Source organism: Glycine max, chromosome 2 (assembly GCF_000004515.6).
Source record: "Glycine max cultivar Williams 82 chromosome 2, Glycine_max_v4.0, whole genome shotgun sequence".
Taxonomy (NCBI): Eukaryota; Viridiplantae; Streptophyta; class Magnoliopsida; order Fabales; family Fabaceae; genus Glycine; species Glycine max.
Window position 1 is genome coordinate 45333129 of NC_016089.4, and position 18336 is coordinate 45351464.

The 18336-nt window shown below is 30.5% G+C and overlaps 2 protein-coding genes across 6 annotated transcripts; one reads left to right on the plus strand and one right to left on the minus strand.

Moving 5' to 3' along the window:
• Positions 1 to 957: 957 nt before the first annotated feature.
• On the minus strand, positions 958 to 4459 carry LOC100799668 (uncharacterized). Of its 2 annotated transcripts, none has more exons than XM_003519294.4 (6): positions 4244 to 4459; positions 3149 to 3446; positions 2855 to 2961; positions 2587 to 2719; positions 2283 to 2477; positions 958 to 1524 (listed from the first exon to the last, which is right to left on the minus strand). In XM_003519294.4, exons 2-6 carry the CDS (start codon positions 3428 to 3430, stop codon positions 1213 to 1215), a joined length of 1029 nt encoding a protein of 342 aa, XP_003519342.1. In that variant the 5' UTR covers positions 3431 to 3446; positions 4244 to 4459; the 3' UTR covers positions 958 to 1212. The 2 variants fall into 2 exon arrangements, with proteins under 2 accessions (XP_003519342.1, XP_006575501.1); XM_006575438.4 differs by having other exon boundaries at positions 3149 to 3432; positions 4244 to 4454.
• Positions 4460 to 8335: 3876 nt separating this feature from the next.
• On the plus strand, positions 8336 to 15675 carry LOC100800202 (protein AAR2 homolog). 4 transcript variants are annotated; one of them, XM_003519295.5, is made up of 13 exons: positions 8336 to 8563; positions 8749 to 8831; positions 9311 to 9368; positions 10331 to 10390; positions 10714 to 10843; positions 10932 to 11155; positions 11279 to 11371; positions 11451 to 11522; positions 12686 to 12718; positions 13383 to 13508; positions 14412 to 14468; positions 15076 to 15171; positions 15250 to 15675. In XM_003519295.5, exons 1-13 carry the CDS (start codon positions 8468 to 8470, stop codon positions 15295 to 15297), a joined length of 1176 nt encoding a protein of 391 aa, XP_003519343.1. In that variant the 5' UTR covers positions 8336 to 8467; the 3' UTR covers positions 15298 to 15675. The 4 variants fall into 4 exon arrangements, 1 of the variants encoding a protein (XP_003519343.1); XR_005888170.1 differs by lacking the exons at positions 15076 to 15171; positions 15250 to 15675 and adding exons at positions 12284 to 12436; positions 12529 to 12574 and having other exon boundaries at positions 8375 to 8563; XR_001385686.3 differs by lacking the exons at positions 14412 to 14468; positions 15076 to 15171; positions 15250 to 15675 and adding exons at positions 12284 to 12436; positions 12511 to 12574 and having other exon boundaries at positions 8375 to 8563; positions 13383 to 13453.
• Positions 15676 to 18336: the final 2661 nt, after the last annotated feature.

Genomic DNA, 18336 nt, shown 5'->3' on the forward strand with positions numbered 1-18336 from the left:
GCTATTTATGTTTGGTGCCATGTAAAAACGGTATCCCCTTTAATGTGATATTTTCCCCCTTCATAGATCGTTTCATGCATTGTGTTTATATTTGAAAAGGAAATAAAATATTTAAATTGAGTTTCTAATGTTTAGGTGAAAGGTAACGAATGGGCATTATAGGGTTATTGAAAAAAAGTAAGTATAAATATTAATTTCATCCTCATAAAAACTTTCGTATTAATTTGATCTTTATAAAATTTAAACATATTTTTGTTAATTCTCAGGAGTTAGATAGTAACATAGAGGAATTAACAAACTTACAATCTAATTTGATTATAAATAAATTAAACAACTTGTGATGGTTAAAATTTTCCATAATAATTAAACATTCCTTAAAATTGCAAGTTTTGTTACTTTCTAATCGATTTTCTTGCATTTTTATGATGAGATTAGGGGAAAGATATAATAACAATAGATTCTCATGTCTTCTAAGTGGGTTTTGACAAGATAAAATGAAAACCAACAAAAATATATTTTAGTTTTACAAGAACCATATTAATAAAAAAATGAGGATGAAATTAATATTTTATAAATTTTCCAAGCACCCAAACATATTTTATAAATTTTTAAAAATGTCATAAATCCTTTCCTGAGATTGGAAATAATTGAGGAAAAATAATTAAATTTAAATTTATTCATAGTAAATATTTGATAATCATGAAACTCTTTTTCTAAAGATATTAAACTTTAAAAAAATGTTATAAATGATTTTTTGAAACTAGGAAATAGGAATAGTTGGGGAGAAATTAGTAATTTCAAATTTGTTGAATTTAATTATTTAATGTTACAGATGCTTTATTTAAATTTTAAAATTTTTAAAAATGTTAACAAAGAATAATTAAATTAGTAATTTGGAATTTACTACTTTTCATTAAAAAAAATGGACTTAGTGTAACCATAATCATCCAAAAACAGTTACAAGACCAAAGATTATACTCATAATTTTTCCCGGTCCATTATCTAGTAGTAGTAGTAGTATTAATCAAAAGTAATATAGGTAACAACAGCTAGGGGGAAAATAATAGAATACACATTATAAATCTTGGGCTCAATACGTGCTTCGACGACAACTCAACTCAATCATCTCAATTGTCGCACTGTATTTACAGAAGAAAATGATAAGCAAACAAGGAAATGATGAAAGCCGCAAAGTGAGGTTTAATGTGCGTGTCATGAAACAAGACCCTCCCGAGCGATACTGGTGGTTACACGAAGTACAGCTTGAGCACTAAGAGGAGAAAGTTTTGACTGACAGAAGCTTTCCCAAGAACTCACCTCTGGATTCTCCTCATTCACAGTATGCTCATTATTGACAGTAGGAGTAGCTGGCTTGATGAGATCATGAGATTTCTCATACACATTTTGAAGCTCGAGAAGTAGAGTTCGGGCCGCTTCCCTGGACTCTGGGAGCTGGTCACTCAACTGAGATGCAGCTACTTGGATCAATTTGTCAATCCCATATGTCTTTATGCCTTCTGCACCCTGTTTAAAAGTTCATGGATACAAATCAGTAAATTTTAATGCTCCTCATCCAGTTGCAAAAATAGACTGGCCATATTCATGACCCTTTCTAGATCAACAAAATCCCTTCCAAGTTCCAATTAGATAATGCAGGTTGTAAACTTAAAAACGTAGCAGTAATTTAAATCATTTGAGACAAACCCCCACCCTTCAATAGAGTTTTTCCAAGCATGGATCTATCAATAACAAGAATTAAACCAAAAAGAAAATAACAATATTATAGAATTGAGCTCTTTATATATAACTATCGAATAAAAAAGCCTGAAATAATTTTGAACAAAACATTACAGAGAAAGAGAGATACACAGATATATATTATATACACACACACACACACATTGATTGTTTTACAAGCAGTCACAGAGCATTGCACAGTAGAATTAAATAGATACATGTTCATTGCAACTAAGAAACATTATCCTTCTATTTGATGACACTATGTTTGTCCATATATCAACAAAAAATATGATTTATAGGAAGGTTCAAGATAAACCATTTCTCTAATCATAGACATAGAAAGCTTTGTTGAATAAATTTGGGAGTGAAACAAAACCAATTCAAAACTCAATCAGATTTCCATAATCAAGGCAGACATTTTGGAATTTCAAAGTCATTGGTGAGGAAAGTTCTTTTCCTGCATCATTAATCTGTTTCATTAAGTTTTGTGTTTCGTTTCATTTTGCTTAATAAAAAATCGCTTTCTGAAAATGTACTCATACCAGCTGAGGAACACTCCGAGAAAAGCACATTGATGCCTTTGCACGGATACGAGGATTCTTGTTCTTAAGGTATGGTTGCAATTTTGGCAATAAAGAAATAGGGGAAATCCAAATAGTCATTGATATCAAGGCTTTTTCAGCTGCCTCACATACAAAGCGTTTGTCTTGTGAAGACTTGAGAAGAAGTTGTACTAGCTGCATTGACCAAATAAATGTTTCACAGAGAAAACTATCAAGTGTAGTTTGAGATTCCATATTGATTAAGTGAGGAAATTTATTAGTACACATAATGAAGCTGGCTTACCAGAGGGTCCAATGAATCTATTATAAGATCATTATATGCACTGAAAATGTCTGCAGATGTCATAATGGCAGTTTTGCAAACAGCACTTCTAGGACTTTTCAGTGACTTTGCAATAGATGTGATCACATCCCCCCTATTTACCAGATAACATATGAATAATTTAATAAATCCAAATAAAATCCATAACATATTAATCGATGATATTTTGATTTTAAAAACCATATTTCAATCAGAAAACCAAAAAAAAAAGATAGAGTTTGATACTTACAGCATATCAAGCATTGCTTCCTTATGAAATATAGACAATCGACGTACGTTATTCAGTGTGTCACAAACCAGGACCCAATCCTTTGAGTCAAGTCCAGCTAATAGGGTCTGTAGCAAAAACAAATAACTATTTTCACATAATACAAGTGTTGCATTTTTATATAAGGCTAATAACCAAAGGTAAATAAATAAAAAGAAAAATAAAACACCCACATTTAAGCTAGACCATTTTCAATGGTTATCAACTTTCAAACCCTCTAAGTTCCTCAACCCAAAATGTGGATAAAAAAAATACCTTGAGACAAGTATCAATATCGTCTACATCATTCAAGTTCTCAGATTCAATATATTCTACTTCTGGATTTACAACCTCCGCACCAGAATTAGCAGTCACAGCCAGATTTCCATTAACAGCTGGAGAAACCAAGGAGGGACTATTATTTTTCTTTTGCCATTCTTCAATATTTTCAACAGCATTGTCAACAGAAGGCTTGGATAAACATGCCTTACTGGAGTCCTCATTCTTCCTTTCAGTTCCAAGAATTGTATTGAGATCCCTAAGAGCTTTCTCCGACATCCCTGTCAGCTATAGTCTGAGATCAAAACTTCCAATCAAACTCAAAAATAAGAGCTGTTCAAAACACCATCTAATTTCTGAAAACAAACTCTTAAGTCAAGATCTGAACTTAACAACAAAGACACAGTCATGAAAATATGATGTAGTGCCATAACATCCCCTCCCTCCCTAAACAAACATACACTCTAATAGTCCATAGAACAAAAATGATCCATTCTCATTCTTTCTGATTCACTACTAATTTTCCATCCCTCCCCTAACTTTGGAATTTCAACACTGTTTCTCTTCTTTCTTGTTCTCAATCACACTCATTCAAAAAATAATAATAATACATCGAATTTCCAAAGCCAATTCCAATCCTAGGACTGAACTTCCACTTCAAACATGACATCCAAATACTCTACAAATCACCACACACAATTCTCTAGACACGAAACGAGAAAGCACAAGTCGAAGCATTACAGATGATTCACGAGCGTCAAGTCAGATAAACACTGCAAACTAAGGAGATCAAAGCAGAACCAAAATAAGAACACGGCGCAGATAAAATCCATAAACCAACAGATTCAATGCGAAATTGAATCCACGCAATCAAATCCCCCAAAAAATAAAGCAAAACAAAACAAATCAGCAAGATCTCGTTATCCCCCGCACTACACCCCTCGAATCTCCATTCACAGACACTCGCATTTCAATCCTAAACCCTAACACCGCAGCATTCGATTCGAAAACGGAGAAACAAAACGATACAGTAATCTCAATTGCGCTAACGGATCACCACAATTACAGTGGAGAGTAGAGAGAGGAGATTACCGAACGAAGAGAGAGAAAATGTGATCGGAGGATAAATGCAGAGAATGCGATGAGTAGCTGAGACAGTAGAGAGCGAGTTACGAAGACTCAGTCAACTCAGTGTGAAGAAGACGGAGAAGAAGAAGAAAGGGAAAGAGAGAGGCAATTAGTGTATTTTAGTAACCGACGAAACGAAGAGAAGGGACAATAGTCGCACACCCCAAAACGACGCCGTATAAGGTGAACCGGACCAGGGCCGGCAAAAATAATAAATACACATACATTGCATTTGCATTTGCATTTGCATGTGAACCAAATTAATTCCACCTTTTTTTTTTCATGAGGATTTATTTTACTACCTCAATTGCTTTTATTCAAATTAGTACTAATCACCCCCCCCCCCTCCCTTTTTCTCTCCCCTCGCGCCATTACATTATTGCTTTTTAAGAATTTTAAATTTTGATTTTGATAGTAATTAATGCTACTATGAGTCTATGATCATGCTTCTTTTGAATTTTGTTGTATTATTATTGTTGTTTATAAAGTTAGGTCGCCTGTTTCTCCAGCAATCAATGACGTTCCAACACGATAAAGGTGTAAGTTTTGAGTTTTGAAATGATGCTTTATCATTTTAGACAATGATTAATTAATTAATTAATTGTTGTGTTAAGAAATTGATAGCATTCGCCTAGCTCCTGGCTCTTGATTGAGATTTGAGAGTCAATTGGAAATAGAAGTCTAATATTTGCTGTCATATTATCATTATTATCATGGATGAATAATAAGAATATCTTTAATATGGATTTTTTTTAAAGATTTGTTAGGTGTCTTACTTTTTTTTTTCTCCATTAAAATAAATTTATGTAGTTGGAAAATTTTCTTAAAAATAAGATTTGTATTTTATGTAAGAAATTATTTCTTAATAATAAAAATATATTTATCTAATACATAACATCATAATTAAGTGAATAAAAAATATAAAGATATGAGCTTTTTTAAGTTTTTTATTATAAGAGTAAAATTGTATATAAATTTTTTACAATGATATAACATTATAAATGTTAAAAAATAACTTAAGAAATTTACTTTAAAAATTTTCATTGGAGATGTAGCATGATGTGATTTACTTTTATGTCCCTAACTCCATTTAATTTTTTTTCTGAACCCTTAGTTCCTACCCTTCCAAAGACTACACAGCACCATAGCCACTCTAACAACATTTTACTGCTATGAAATGCTACGTTAATTTGTTTTTAAAAAAATGAAAAACGTACTAGTTTATTTTGGTATTCGACATTATATGATTTTGTTGATCCCGTGACTAGCCTCTCTATGGTAGAAGAAAATATCACAAGAGTCACAACACAACACAGTCCACGCAATGTTATTAAAAGGTAAGGAGATAAAAGGTGGTAAGTGTAAGGGTGTGCTTATGTACCATAAATAGATAGATAATCCAAAGGTTTTGTTACATTAGATCAAAAAAATTTAAACTAATAGCCAAAAGTGTATATCAAAATGTCAATACCACCCCACTTAATTACTTGAAAGACTCATTTGCCACCTCTACCAGCCAATGCTTATTATGTAGAAAAAACTAAATTTGGGATTAAGGAGGAAAATATTAGAATAAGTCACTACGTTATAAAAAAGTTTATACCTTATTTTATAAATTTAAATATATTTTATTGAAGAAAATTTAAATATATTTTTTAAAAATGCCTCTTTATTTTACATTTTATTAATATTTATTATGAAAATAATTCAAAAAAAATTATAAAAAAAAACACATGCATTTTAACAAAGAGAAAAATGATGATAAGATGACAATGTAAAAAGTTTTATATGTCATCCAATCACAACACATTATGTATAATAAAATTATTGACTTTTATGGTAATAATTTTTTAACAAATTAGTATTAAGAAAAAAAGAATAAAAAAAATTGGATCCTTCTAATTATTATATCATCATGACATTAGTGTGAAGTATTTATTTTAATATGTATAAATCTACTTACATCCAAGACATTTGTTCTTTCCTAAACCTCCACATTAATTATAACCTAACATATTAAATCTATAACTCCTTAGATATAACTTACTAATGCTAACTCTTAATCTTTTCCATCTCATTCAATCATTCCTTAAACATAAGGTACTACTAATAACTCCTATTCTCTTCATTCTATTTCTCCTTCTTTCTATCTATCCATGGATAAGAGTCCATGGTTCCGTTTATACTCCCCAAAGGTATGACTACAAATTGATAAAATTAAATCAATTTCATATTCCTACTTTTTTTTATACTAACTATGACTTGTTTCCTATCTTTTTTTTTTCATTTTCTTTTTATAGAATACTTTTGTTGTTTACATAGGAAACAAACACTTTGAACATGTGATAATGGAGCATCTAAATATGAATGATGTATATTAGGGATGGACTGTTATGGATCTTCTAGGAAAGCTTCATATTGTGATTGTTGATAAGGTTCTCCATGATTCATAATTTTCTAACATTAATTTTAATGTTTTATTTATTCTCATGGAATTATGTTGTCTTAAAGATATGACAACAAATTGATAAAATTAAATCAATATCACATTTTTACTTTTTTTTTATATATTACCTATAACTTGCTTCTTATCTATTATTTTTTTAAGGTTTAAAATAAAGTGACCATGTGAGAATATTAGTTTGGAACATTCATCTAACCACTTCTTAAAAATGTATTTGCTTATATAAAAAAAAAAAATACTTGAACCATGCTAAATTCTTCTATAATAACCTAATCATGAACTCTAAAATTATACCTATGTATTTTTTTTAAAATAATGTTAAAGTACTTTAGCTTTATGTATTATTAAGTAACCATGTTATTCCAAATTTAAAACTAACATATATTCTTTTAGTATCATTACATTTTTTCTTATATTCTATTCTTTCTTTTTTTTTCCTCTCTCTAGGTGTCTTATAGTATAATGGGTTTTCATAAAACATTTTTCAAATACAAAAAAAAATTATTATCTTTTAAATAATGTTTAAATACTTTTTTCTCGTCCTATAATACCTCATTTATTTATAATATTTAAAATCTCTAACAAACCAAATAAGAAAATTAAACACATCTCTTATCATCATCATATAAAATATTTTTTAAGAAAATCGAATTCAACATCAGTTATACCAATCACTTATTAATGAATCTTACTAATTTAATATTAAAAGATTATTCTTATATACCTATAGATGATAAGTCAGGTATAAAACTAATTTGAAACAGATAAATTAAAATTTTAATTAGACTACAATTCAATTACAAATTATGTATCAACCATAAAGTTGTTAATTTTTATAATAAAATTATTCAATAATATTTCAAAACAATGTTTAATTAATTAATACGATAACTGTATATATTTTCAAAATAATAAAGTGTGAAAATTGAACTCGATGTATGTGAAAAAATTGTAAGTCTTTACTATCTACTATTTAGCCTCCAGGATATAAAAACTTACAAAAATTTAATGAAAAACTTAGGAAAAAAAATCCAATTGTACTATTTAAGCCATCAATATTGACTGTTCACTATTTAGGATTGGGCATTGATACGAAATTGTCTTTATCAAAAGCAAAGTGATAAATCTTCTTTGATTGTGAGCACACATAGTATATTGTAACTTGAGATTAAGCATAAACTTTATAATAATTGAAGCACATTTTAAATATAATTTTATTAAATGAAATAAAAAGGCTAAAAATTTACTGAAATTAAAAAAATGTTTAATTTTAAATATAATCCAATTGTACTATTTAAGCCATCAATATTGACTGTTCACTATTTAGGATTGGGCATTGATACGAAATTGTCTTTATCAAAAGCAAAGTGATAAATCTTCTTTGATTGTGAGCACACATAGTATATTGTAACTTGAGATTAAGCATAAACTTTATAATAATTGAAGCACATTTTAAATATAATTTTATTAAATGAAATAAAAAGGCTAAAAATTTACTGAAATTAAAAAAATGTTTAATTTTAGATTATTTTAAATGGTTTAATTTGATTTTTAATTTTTAAATAGTTGATTTTGGTTCCAAATTAATAATTAAGTAATTTTATTTATTTATTTTATAATCCGTCCCCAGCTCTGGAAGAGTGTTCTCATTTCCCAATTGTTCTAAGTTGCGAAGCAGTTTGCAGCATAGCACTATCTCGAAATTGTTCATTTTCCTCTAATCTATGGATCCCGGAACAGCTTTAGAGCTTGTCAAGCACGGTGTCACTCTTCTCTTCCTCGATGTTCCTCAGTACACCCTCGTCGCCGTCGGTACTCAGGTAAACTTTGTTCCTCTGTAACCTTTTTCGTACTATCGTGGATTATGAAGTTGTTGCCTTGTTTTTTTTATGGTATCTGAAAATAAAACTTCAAGTTCGTGGGATATGAAAAGCCCAACCATGATTTCAACTTTGTTTCACACTGGCAATGTGACATTATTTTTCTTCTGTGTTTGGTTTTGTAGATGTTCTCTGTGGGGCCTACTTTTAAGGGTATTAAGATGATTCCTCCAGGCATTCATTTTGTGTATTATAGTTCATCAAGCAGGTTTGTTCATGTTTCCTAACTATCCAGGCTTTTTTTCTCTTTTGTTTAGTTCTTCTTATTCCTGCAAAATCCTATCTTCCCCTATTCATATATGTGGTGGCCTATTCTATTAAATTAAAAGGCAAATATAGGAGTGGTTGGTGTTCCTGTGTATGATAAAGCAATGCTTTTGCTATAGTGTTGTTGCTCTTTCCCACGTGTATTAGTGTCTTTTCAATCTTGTATACTGTGGCAATGTGTATTTTGTGGGAAATAAAGTTGGATTCATATATTGGAAATAATATATCTCTTGCATATGGTCTCTCTATTATTATGTATGCTGACCACAGAAATGTTAAGCATAGGAGATAGGACTTCACTGTTTCTTTCAGTTGCTAGAATCAGTAATGTTTCTTTCCTGTAGCATAATTTTTCAAATTGCTTGGTGCATTGATTCTTCTTCTTCTCCCTCTCTTTTTTTTCTTTTTTGATTCATGCAGGGATGGGAAGGAGTTCTCACCAATTATTGGATTTTTTATTGATGCTGGCCCTTCGGAGGTATGGGAATAAAAAATTCGTGTCTCAAATGATTCAATTAAATTTACATTAATTTTGGTTCACTGAGCTTTGACTGAATCTTTTTCTAGTTTAGAGATCATAGCAGACACTATATCTTAATGTTATAATTTATGTTCAATTCTCACTTATTATTTGACTATGGAATCACGGTTGAGATGGGGTGTAAGTAACCTTTATGCTTTGCTTTTAAATAATTTTTGTTGAAATCTTTGATAATATTGATATTTTGCTTTGTTTTTTTGATAAATTCTCAAATGAATTGATTCATGCAATTTTGTTTCAGTACTGGCCTAATGGCAAGATTTAAAAAAATAATTAGTTTTGAATATCAATCAATGACCAATTTTATGAAGATGGTAACTCAGAAAGAAGGCTAAGTGACTAAAACCTCTCCTGTTAAGTGATGTGACTTTCCTTGGCAAATGATGGTGAAGTTAAAATTATTACAGTAGTTATTGCCTTTTAGGTGTGCAATTTTTTTTCTTACTTGTACCACAGTCCTGTCTTTCAATAATTTTGTGGTGTAAATGCACTTTAACCATCTTAATTATAACTAAAATGACATCTAAAATGGATTGATTAGAACATTTTTCTCCTGATGAAAAAAAGAATATATTAAAAGTGAAGAGAAAGTTAGAAATGTGAGAACCTAGAGGATAAAATCCTTAATAACTAAAAAAATTAAGACCGAGAAGAAAAGTGGGAAAAAAAATTTAAGAACAAGAAACACACAACACACCATGCCAATTTCTCTGTAAATCTTACGAAGACACTCCTCTAAAAAACGATTAGCAGAATTTCACAGAGAATCTAGGAAAACCACTTGATCTGTTAATCAATGCTCATCTGTTTGACCTTGTTTGTGGTTAATTTGTATACCAAAAACATATAAGAAAAAATGTGACACAGTGATTATGCGGTTTGGTCTCATGGCCATGCAGGTAATAGTTCGTAAATGGGATCAACAAGATGAAAGGTTAATCAAATTATCCGAGGAAGAGGTATGCATTCATTTAAATTTTTAATAAATATATAAATACTCGTAACATGCCTATTATGCAGCAAAATGTCATGATTGATATAGTTTACATCATGTTGGTCAAATGAGGTCATCATGAGAAAGTATTTAGGAAACAATAATTTTGGTGGATTTATAGAAAATGTGGGGTAGCCCCTAATATATTCCGTCAAATCAGTGCTAATTTGTGTTCTGGTTCATATATTGATTATGGCCAAGGAAACAATTTTTTTTATTTCATTTCCTTTAATTCCATGCTTTTTATTTTTAATGTGGCATATTTTGTTTTCTCTGCTTTTCCTCTAGGAAGAAAGATATAGTCAAGCTGTTAAAAATTTGGAATTTGACAGACAACTTGGGCCTTACAATCTCAGCCATTATGAAGACTGGAAACGATTATCTAATTTTATCACAAAGAGCGTCATTGAACGACTTGGTATGCTATTTGCTTGACTGAGGTGTTCTTTGTATTAAATAGTTCATTGATCTTTTGATATTGTATTAAATTGTTAATTTATAAGCAGAGCCCATTGGAGGTGAAATTACTGTTGAATGTGAAAATGAGATAGTTAGGAACACTACTAAAATGCCAATGGAGGAAGCACTAGACAAGCAGCTGAAGGTTGGTAATTCTGCAACATCTGTTGGCAAGTCCCGAAGGAAAGGATGTTATTATACCTCAATTCCACATGTTGTGAAATGCAAGGGGATTAGTGGGCAGGAACTTACTTCTTTGAATCTTGACAAGGTTGGTCCCTGAAAAGTAATTGTGAGAAAACATAAAAGGTTACTGTAATCAATACTCTTACCTTAAAATCGTACCTGTTATTGTTTGCTCATTTGTGAATTTTATTTTTGTTTGCCTTCTCAGACACATTTGTTAGAAACTCTACTGACAAAAGATTATGGAGATTCTGAAGACTTGCTTCTTGGAGAACTGCAGTTTGCATTTATTGCCTTTTTGGTATTGTGGACAAAACATAATTTTTTTATACATTTTGTTGATTTTGTTCAATCCAATGTGACATTTTGCGATGGTTCAGATGGGGCAATCACTAGAAGCATTTCTCCAATGGAAGTCATTAGTTAGCCTTTTGTTTGGCTGCACCGAAGCAGTAAGCATTACCTTTTATCCAGACTGAATAGTGAAAAATGCATGCATAGACTCTCTACATTGACTTTAGAGTTTCTGGTTTTTTTTGTGTACTTGTCTTTGGCATGACTCATAAACCAACTATCCCAAAAGCTTAAAGCAGTTAGGTGAAGACATGCGAATGGTTTTATATTGCATCTCTAACATGCCCCTCACACCAGAGCCCTTTAGACTTGAAGGGTGGATAACATTTGCAACCCACATAGTGCTGAAATTCAACTTTTTATTAGAAGAATTGGGGTGACAAAGTTTGATCACTAGACCACTTGGTCATAGTGACTTCGATACCATGTCATGATCCATCCCAAGCAGCTTAAGCTGGTGGGTGAAGGCAGATGAATGGTTTTATATTACATCTCTATCGGTCTGCTTTTCCACCACATAAAATAAATATATTGATTTGCTGATATTGAATATTTTAAAATGTTGCTTATTCACCAAACTTTCAAACCTATATGAGATATCTATATATAATTAATCACAATAGTTAAATGAGTTGCCACTATGATGTTCATTAATTAGATATTCAATTGACTTAGTACAAGTGATATATATGAACCACTAATATATATATATATATATAATTAATAAGCACATTCTTGAGCTCTTGATTAGTTGATTGACAGCTTAAGCTTTAATTCAAGTGATTCCATGAGATGTGCTTACTGTCAATTGTTGCTCTATGTTCAATAAGTACTTGTGCTTTCATTTGTGTTTTGTTAGATGCTTGTTTGGTCTTTCAACTTGGTGGGCCAGTTTGTTAAGTTCTTTGATTCCGTGGGCTTTACCATTTTGCCTTTGCATCATTTGCTGGAGGGTTCCCCATCTTTTGAGATTTGTGCTTCAACCCAGAAAATAGATATAAATATGATAAGAGTAATCATTTTCGATTCTTCTTATGGAAATTTCTGCAATATTTTTTCTATGAACAATTTTTACTTCTTTCTTAGGACATTTTATGGTGGTAGGGCCTAGGTTATGTTGCATATGGATACCAGACACTTATTGATTATGGTAAGATATCTAGTGTGGGATTGCTTAGGTTCAAATAAGCTTGAAGTTGTATCATTTCATAAATATATATCATTTTAATAAATTTGCATGACTTTGCATACTCTTTTGCAGCCTTTCCGCACACGAACTCATCTATTCACAAAGGTAAACATTATTAATGTATTTTTTTTTCTTTAGGTACAAAACATTGACATTAATACTTGGAATGCTGTTAATTTCATCCCTGATTGTAGTAGTTCTTCTGACTTCTGAATTTAGTCTTGGAACTGCTAGCAACTGATTCTTGATTAAGAAAATGAGTAATGATCTTGAATCTTATATTATTTGTTAAACTCATTTCAATGATGGAAAATCAGAACTTTCACCTTCACACTTTTGTGGTTTGGGACATGGAAGACAGGGAAAATAAAATATGTTCTGTTTAACAGACTATGTGCAGTCCTAGAAATAATGGAGAATTGTTCAGCAGAAAGCTCTGGTGTTGATATTTAATATATAGAAAGCACTGATTAGAACTAAAAAATCTACAAAGTAATTCAAAAGAGGCAGCAAATAATCAGAATTTTATTCTTTTCCAAAAGTTTAATGTGGTAGCTACTTGGGATAATTTTATATTTTCTATTTTTTCTTCCTTAACAATTTGTAATATATAAGTTATTATTTAAGATATTGTACATATCCTTAATACATATTGTAGATTAATTTGATTGACTTTTTTTTTTTGATACTTTAATGGCAGTCTAAATTCTTGTACCCTACCTCCTGTTTGCTGCTTTCTTTCCTCATCAAACTTTTTGGATTCTTGTAGTTCATAAAAGTCATATATAATCAACTAAAATACGGACTACAGAAAGATCACATGGATGAAACAGGATCTGCATTATTGGATGATTCTTGGCTTTCTGCTGATAGCTTTTTGCACCATCTTTGCAAGGTATTTTCACAGATGTTAACTCAATATTCATGTGCACAAATTTGATATGTGACCTACCTTTCTTAATTTTAAGAAGCTAGATTGGCGCATATTCTGGTCAATTATGGATTTTTAAGATCTTGAAATTCTAAAACTTGTCCTTTTAGCACCAAAAAGAAATGCATGAGTTGATCTTGAAAGTGGAGGTCAGCAGCTCATTTCTCCATATATGTGGTTGTTCTTCATTGATAATGGTTAGCATATTAGACTGCACATTGTTTCCCTCTACTTGACACTGTCCTCCACTTTCTTTATCATCCTTATTAATCTTTTTTGTGTTTTCTAAGTAGTTAGTGTCCATAGGACAAAAACTGTTAAACAAGCAACTCATTCCAGGGGGAAAATCAGAAAAGGCTGTCAATTTTCATAAGAATAATGCAGGCCTTTCAGAATGCAGTTTCCTTTCCTAACTGAACATCAAATCCCCCAGCCTCAAGCATACTTGCCTTTCCTACTGGATTCTGTATCCCAATTTACAGAATAACACAATTAATGCATGCCAATAACAAGCGGACATGTTTTGTTACTTTTGTAAGTCTACCACAGGATGTCAGAATTGATAAAATATAAAGATGTTTTTGTGGGAACTCTAACTTCCTAAAATCTTTTCAAGGGAGGCTTGGTCAAGGAAAATGTGGCTAGAAGAAAATTCCCCTTTCTTGTTCAATGATTCAATTATCCTCCTTATAAGACGGGTTGTATTTTGATGCCTTTGATTTTTGTGGACTAGTTGCTCAAAGTAAAGTATTGTCTGTTTCAGGCTTTTAGCTAATACTGATTGAATATTTCTTCCATTTTAGAAATTTGATATGCTTTCCTGAGCTCAAGTGCAACTTATTCCTTTTGATTGTTTTGGAATTGCAGGACTTCTTTTCATCATTGCTTGATGGGTCGGTTGTTGATGGAGATCTTTTAAACTGGGTATGAGCATGGAACCTGTCTTGACATAATGTGATATTATTATTGATATCTGCCTCCCTAACTTCAATCTGCCAGAGAGACAAAATAAGGCATTGATTTGAAAAAATAGGAAAAAAATTGTGAAAGTGAATATCAAAAGTATTAGAATAAAGTGACCTCAACCTGGGTATAATGTGCTTGAAATGCATTATGCAGCAAAGCAATATTCGGCAGGGATAGATTTGTGATTTTTTTTTAAAAATGCTACCTGGATATATTGCTCCTCCAAGTTATTTATGAATTTTTAGGCTAAAAACTTGTTGATGGATATGTATAATTGACTCTCTAAACAATCTTTTGTCGTTATATATAGGAAATAGGAAGTGATTATTAATTATAATCTTGAACCTTAATTCCTTAACACATCTAGGAAGTGAGTATTAATTCTAATCTTGCACCTTAAACACACGCATGCACACACGTGAAGTTATTCTGCACCTGAGTTTAGACTTCAGAGTATAATGCCAATTCTATGAGCACTGTTTATGCGCTTATAAAATTGGCTGCAGACTTGCATCATTTGCTGCTTGCTACAATGTATTTGTTTGTAACCTTCCTCTCCTTGCAGACAAGGAAATTTAAGGAGCTGCTTGAGAGAAATCTAGGGTGGGAGTTTCAGCAGGGAAGTGCTGTTGATGGAATATATTTTGAGGAAAACGATGAGGTCAGTATATGCGTTTATCTGAGTTGCTTTGCCACGTGTAATACGTTTGTTCACAGACCTTATTGGTTCACTTTGCAGTATGCTCCCGTAGTTGAGATGTTGGATGATGAAGCTCAGGTAGTTTAAAAATGTGGATTATATCATCACTGGGGAACTAAACCACAACTGTCACGAATACCACTTTGCATGGCCTTTGGCCAACGTACTCTCACAGGCATACTACCCTTCCCCCACATTGTACAGTAAAGCATACGTAAAATCCACCTTAGCAAAGCAAACTATAGGAAGATCATTTTGCAATATGTCAAATTTCAATTGTGCTAAAGTCAAATGTTGTACTTGAAGTAGAAATGCAATAACCTTTCTCTTTGGTGGGATAGACTTTCAATAACTTTGATGATGGAGATTGATATTGTATACATAGCTGAACAAATTTTGGTACTTCTCAAGGAAACTTGGGATTTGTCAATTTATTATGACATGTTCGAGTAGATTTGTCAACAATTGAAGGCATGCTTTCCTTTTATGTTGGCCTTTGAAGTTGGGGCAATATGATAAACAGACAGAAAGGACTACGGATGAAAAGGGATAAGCACGAAAAATGTTAAATTGTATTAATGAATTTTAATGAAACCATATAGGAACAAGTAAGGAAATTGAGTTTTGTTGGTTAACTATTTAGTTATCAAGTTTTTTCATATAAAAATTTCCATATCAAGTACTAGTAGCTTTTTTAGTTTTTACTTAAGAAAAGATAATTTAATGAACATGGTCAGCTAATACTGAAATCTCGAAAATAGTAGTAAACGGGCCATCAGTGAGCCCCTATTCCCTCAATCCTCTTCAAGAACCATGGTCAGGGTTTGCTATTCGCACCTTTCTTTTTGCTCTTTGCATCACCTATCAATTTTTTTTATTGTTTATGAAAATACTTATATATATATATATATATATATATATATTAAGCAGTAAATTTTAAGAGTTAATTAAATTTTTAGTCCCTCAATTTTTTTCATATTTTAATTTTTAATTCCTTAAAATTTATTTGACAACTTAAAAGTCTTTGTTAATTTTTTAAACATTTTTAGTCCCTCAAATTTTTTTCCAATTTTTAGTCAGTCATGCATTAATTAAATTTTTTTCTCTCACAATTTCTGCTTTTCTCACAATTTCATGACTCAAAAGTAGATTTTAATAATTCATATGCTATCGTATGTATTTTAAATACGTATTTGTACAAGTTAAAACGAGCGAAATCATTGATTATGTACATAGGTTCGTCGTGTAGTATGTTTTGGTTTGAGATATTGTATTGCATAGGCCTATTGGGTAAATTATACTCTTTATGTATATGACCTTAAAGAAGAGCAACACTAATTTATTCTAAATTCTTTGTTCTTCGTCATGTTTCATCTTCCGTACTCAATCTTAATCTTGTACAGTTATCATGTTGACTAGTAAAAAAACGTGTAATACACCCTGTATTTATGCATATTTATATGATCTACTAATCATTCACATGATTTCTTAAATGTGTAATCTCCTACATTTTTCCTGATTTTTTAAACATAGGCGCATCTGCTGCAGATTTATATATTTTTAATAATATGAAAAATTATTTTTTAAATACTTAACTATTTATATTTTTAGATTAACTATTTCAAACTTTTAAAAAATTTACGTTTAATAAAGGCAAACTTCTAACTACTTTACTTATTTATTTAAATTAGTTTATAAATTTTCTTGTAGTTTCAATTATTTTGTTTATTTTTAAAAATTTTACTTAAATTTTTCATAATGACTTATTATTGAGAAAAATAAATGAGAATTTGCTGAATTAAATAATGGCCAAGAGTTTATTGTACTACTCGAACTCAGCAAAACTTTGCACTTGGTGGTCAGGTGCTAGTTGAATAGCCCACTCAGAATTCAAAGAATGTATTTAAGTAAGAAAAGAGAAAAACTCCATCTTCTAATAGAAAAATAAAGATATCTTCTAAAATAGTATATTATCTATTATTAAAAGAAAAATGAGATAAAGTCACTTATTTTTTTTTATTTACTTTATCTTACGAGAAAAATTGAGATCCTAACATCAAATTTCATCTACATAAAAAAGACTATCAAAGTTAAGATAAATTAACTCTAATTCAATCTACTTTAGGATATTTATTCTTATCTTCACGTCACTAATTTAAGTGTTGGAGCGTCTTCACATACTCACCACTGTTCGTGAGAAGATTCTACCAAATTTGATAATACGACCCATATTTATCCTAATCACAATTATTGTTTCTGTTAATTTGAGTAAATTCCTGTAGTTACCTTCAACAAATATAAATTTTAATTTTTGGGATATTTCTATTGTCAATTTATCGACTAATAATTCAAAGATTTATTGTTTTTATTATTTTGTTGCACTGTATTAAGAAGTTATATACTTGACATTGACGGCACCTGTTATGTGATTATGTAGATGTTGACTTGACTAAATATACGTTTGACATTAGGAAACTTTAAATAAAAAAAAAATCTGGATGACAAAATGTATTTTTAAGTGACCATAAAAGGGTTTACACTCTTTTTTCAAATCTACATGCTTTTTTTTTCTTCTCTTAAGCATACATGGTGCAAGAAATAATGGGATGAGATCATGGGAGAATGAGATGCTCGTATAATTTTTGCTAAGGAATAACATTGCTGATTGGTTGGTTCACTATGCACTTACTATTGATTTCGATGTTAAAAATGTTTATGTTCCTTCTCCAAGCTTTGGTAGATTGTTATCGATAATGATGATGATGATCTTCTTGAATATTTTTTCTTCTCAGTAGCTATTAGTTGTTCGTAAAAAAAAAAAACTATTAGTTAGTTTATTGGGCTATGCCTTCTTGTAATAAATAAAAGTAATTGAAATATAATGTAAAATGATTTGCTCCATTTCTATTATTGTGTTCACAACTTTACATTTCATTCAATAAATTCAATTATATTTAATAATCAATGAGATTAATGTAAAATTTATTAAATAAAAATAAAAGGATTATATATTATTAAATACATGTTTACTTTTTAGGCATACAATTTATTTAAATTAAATTCATTAAATATTTTATTTTCTTAAAAAAAGTTGGGCAAGCCATGATGAGTCTTTGAGTGACAAAT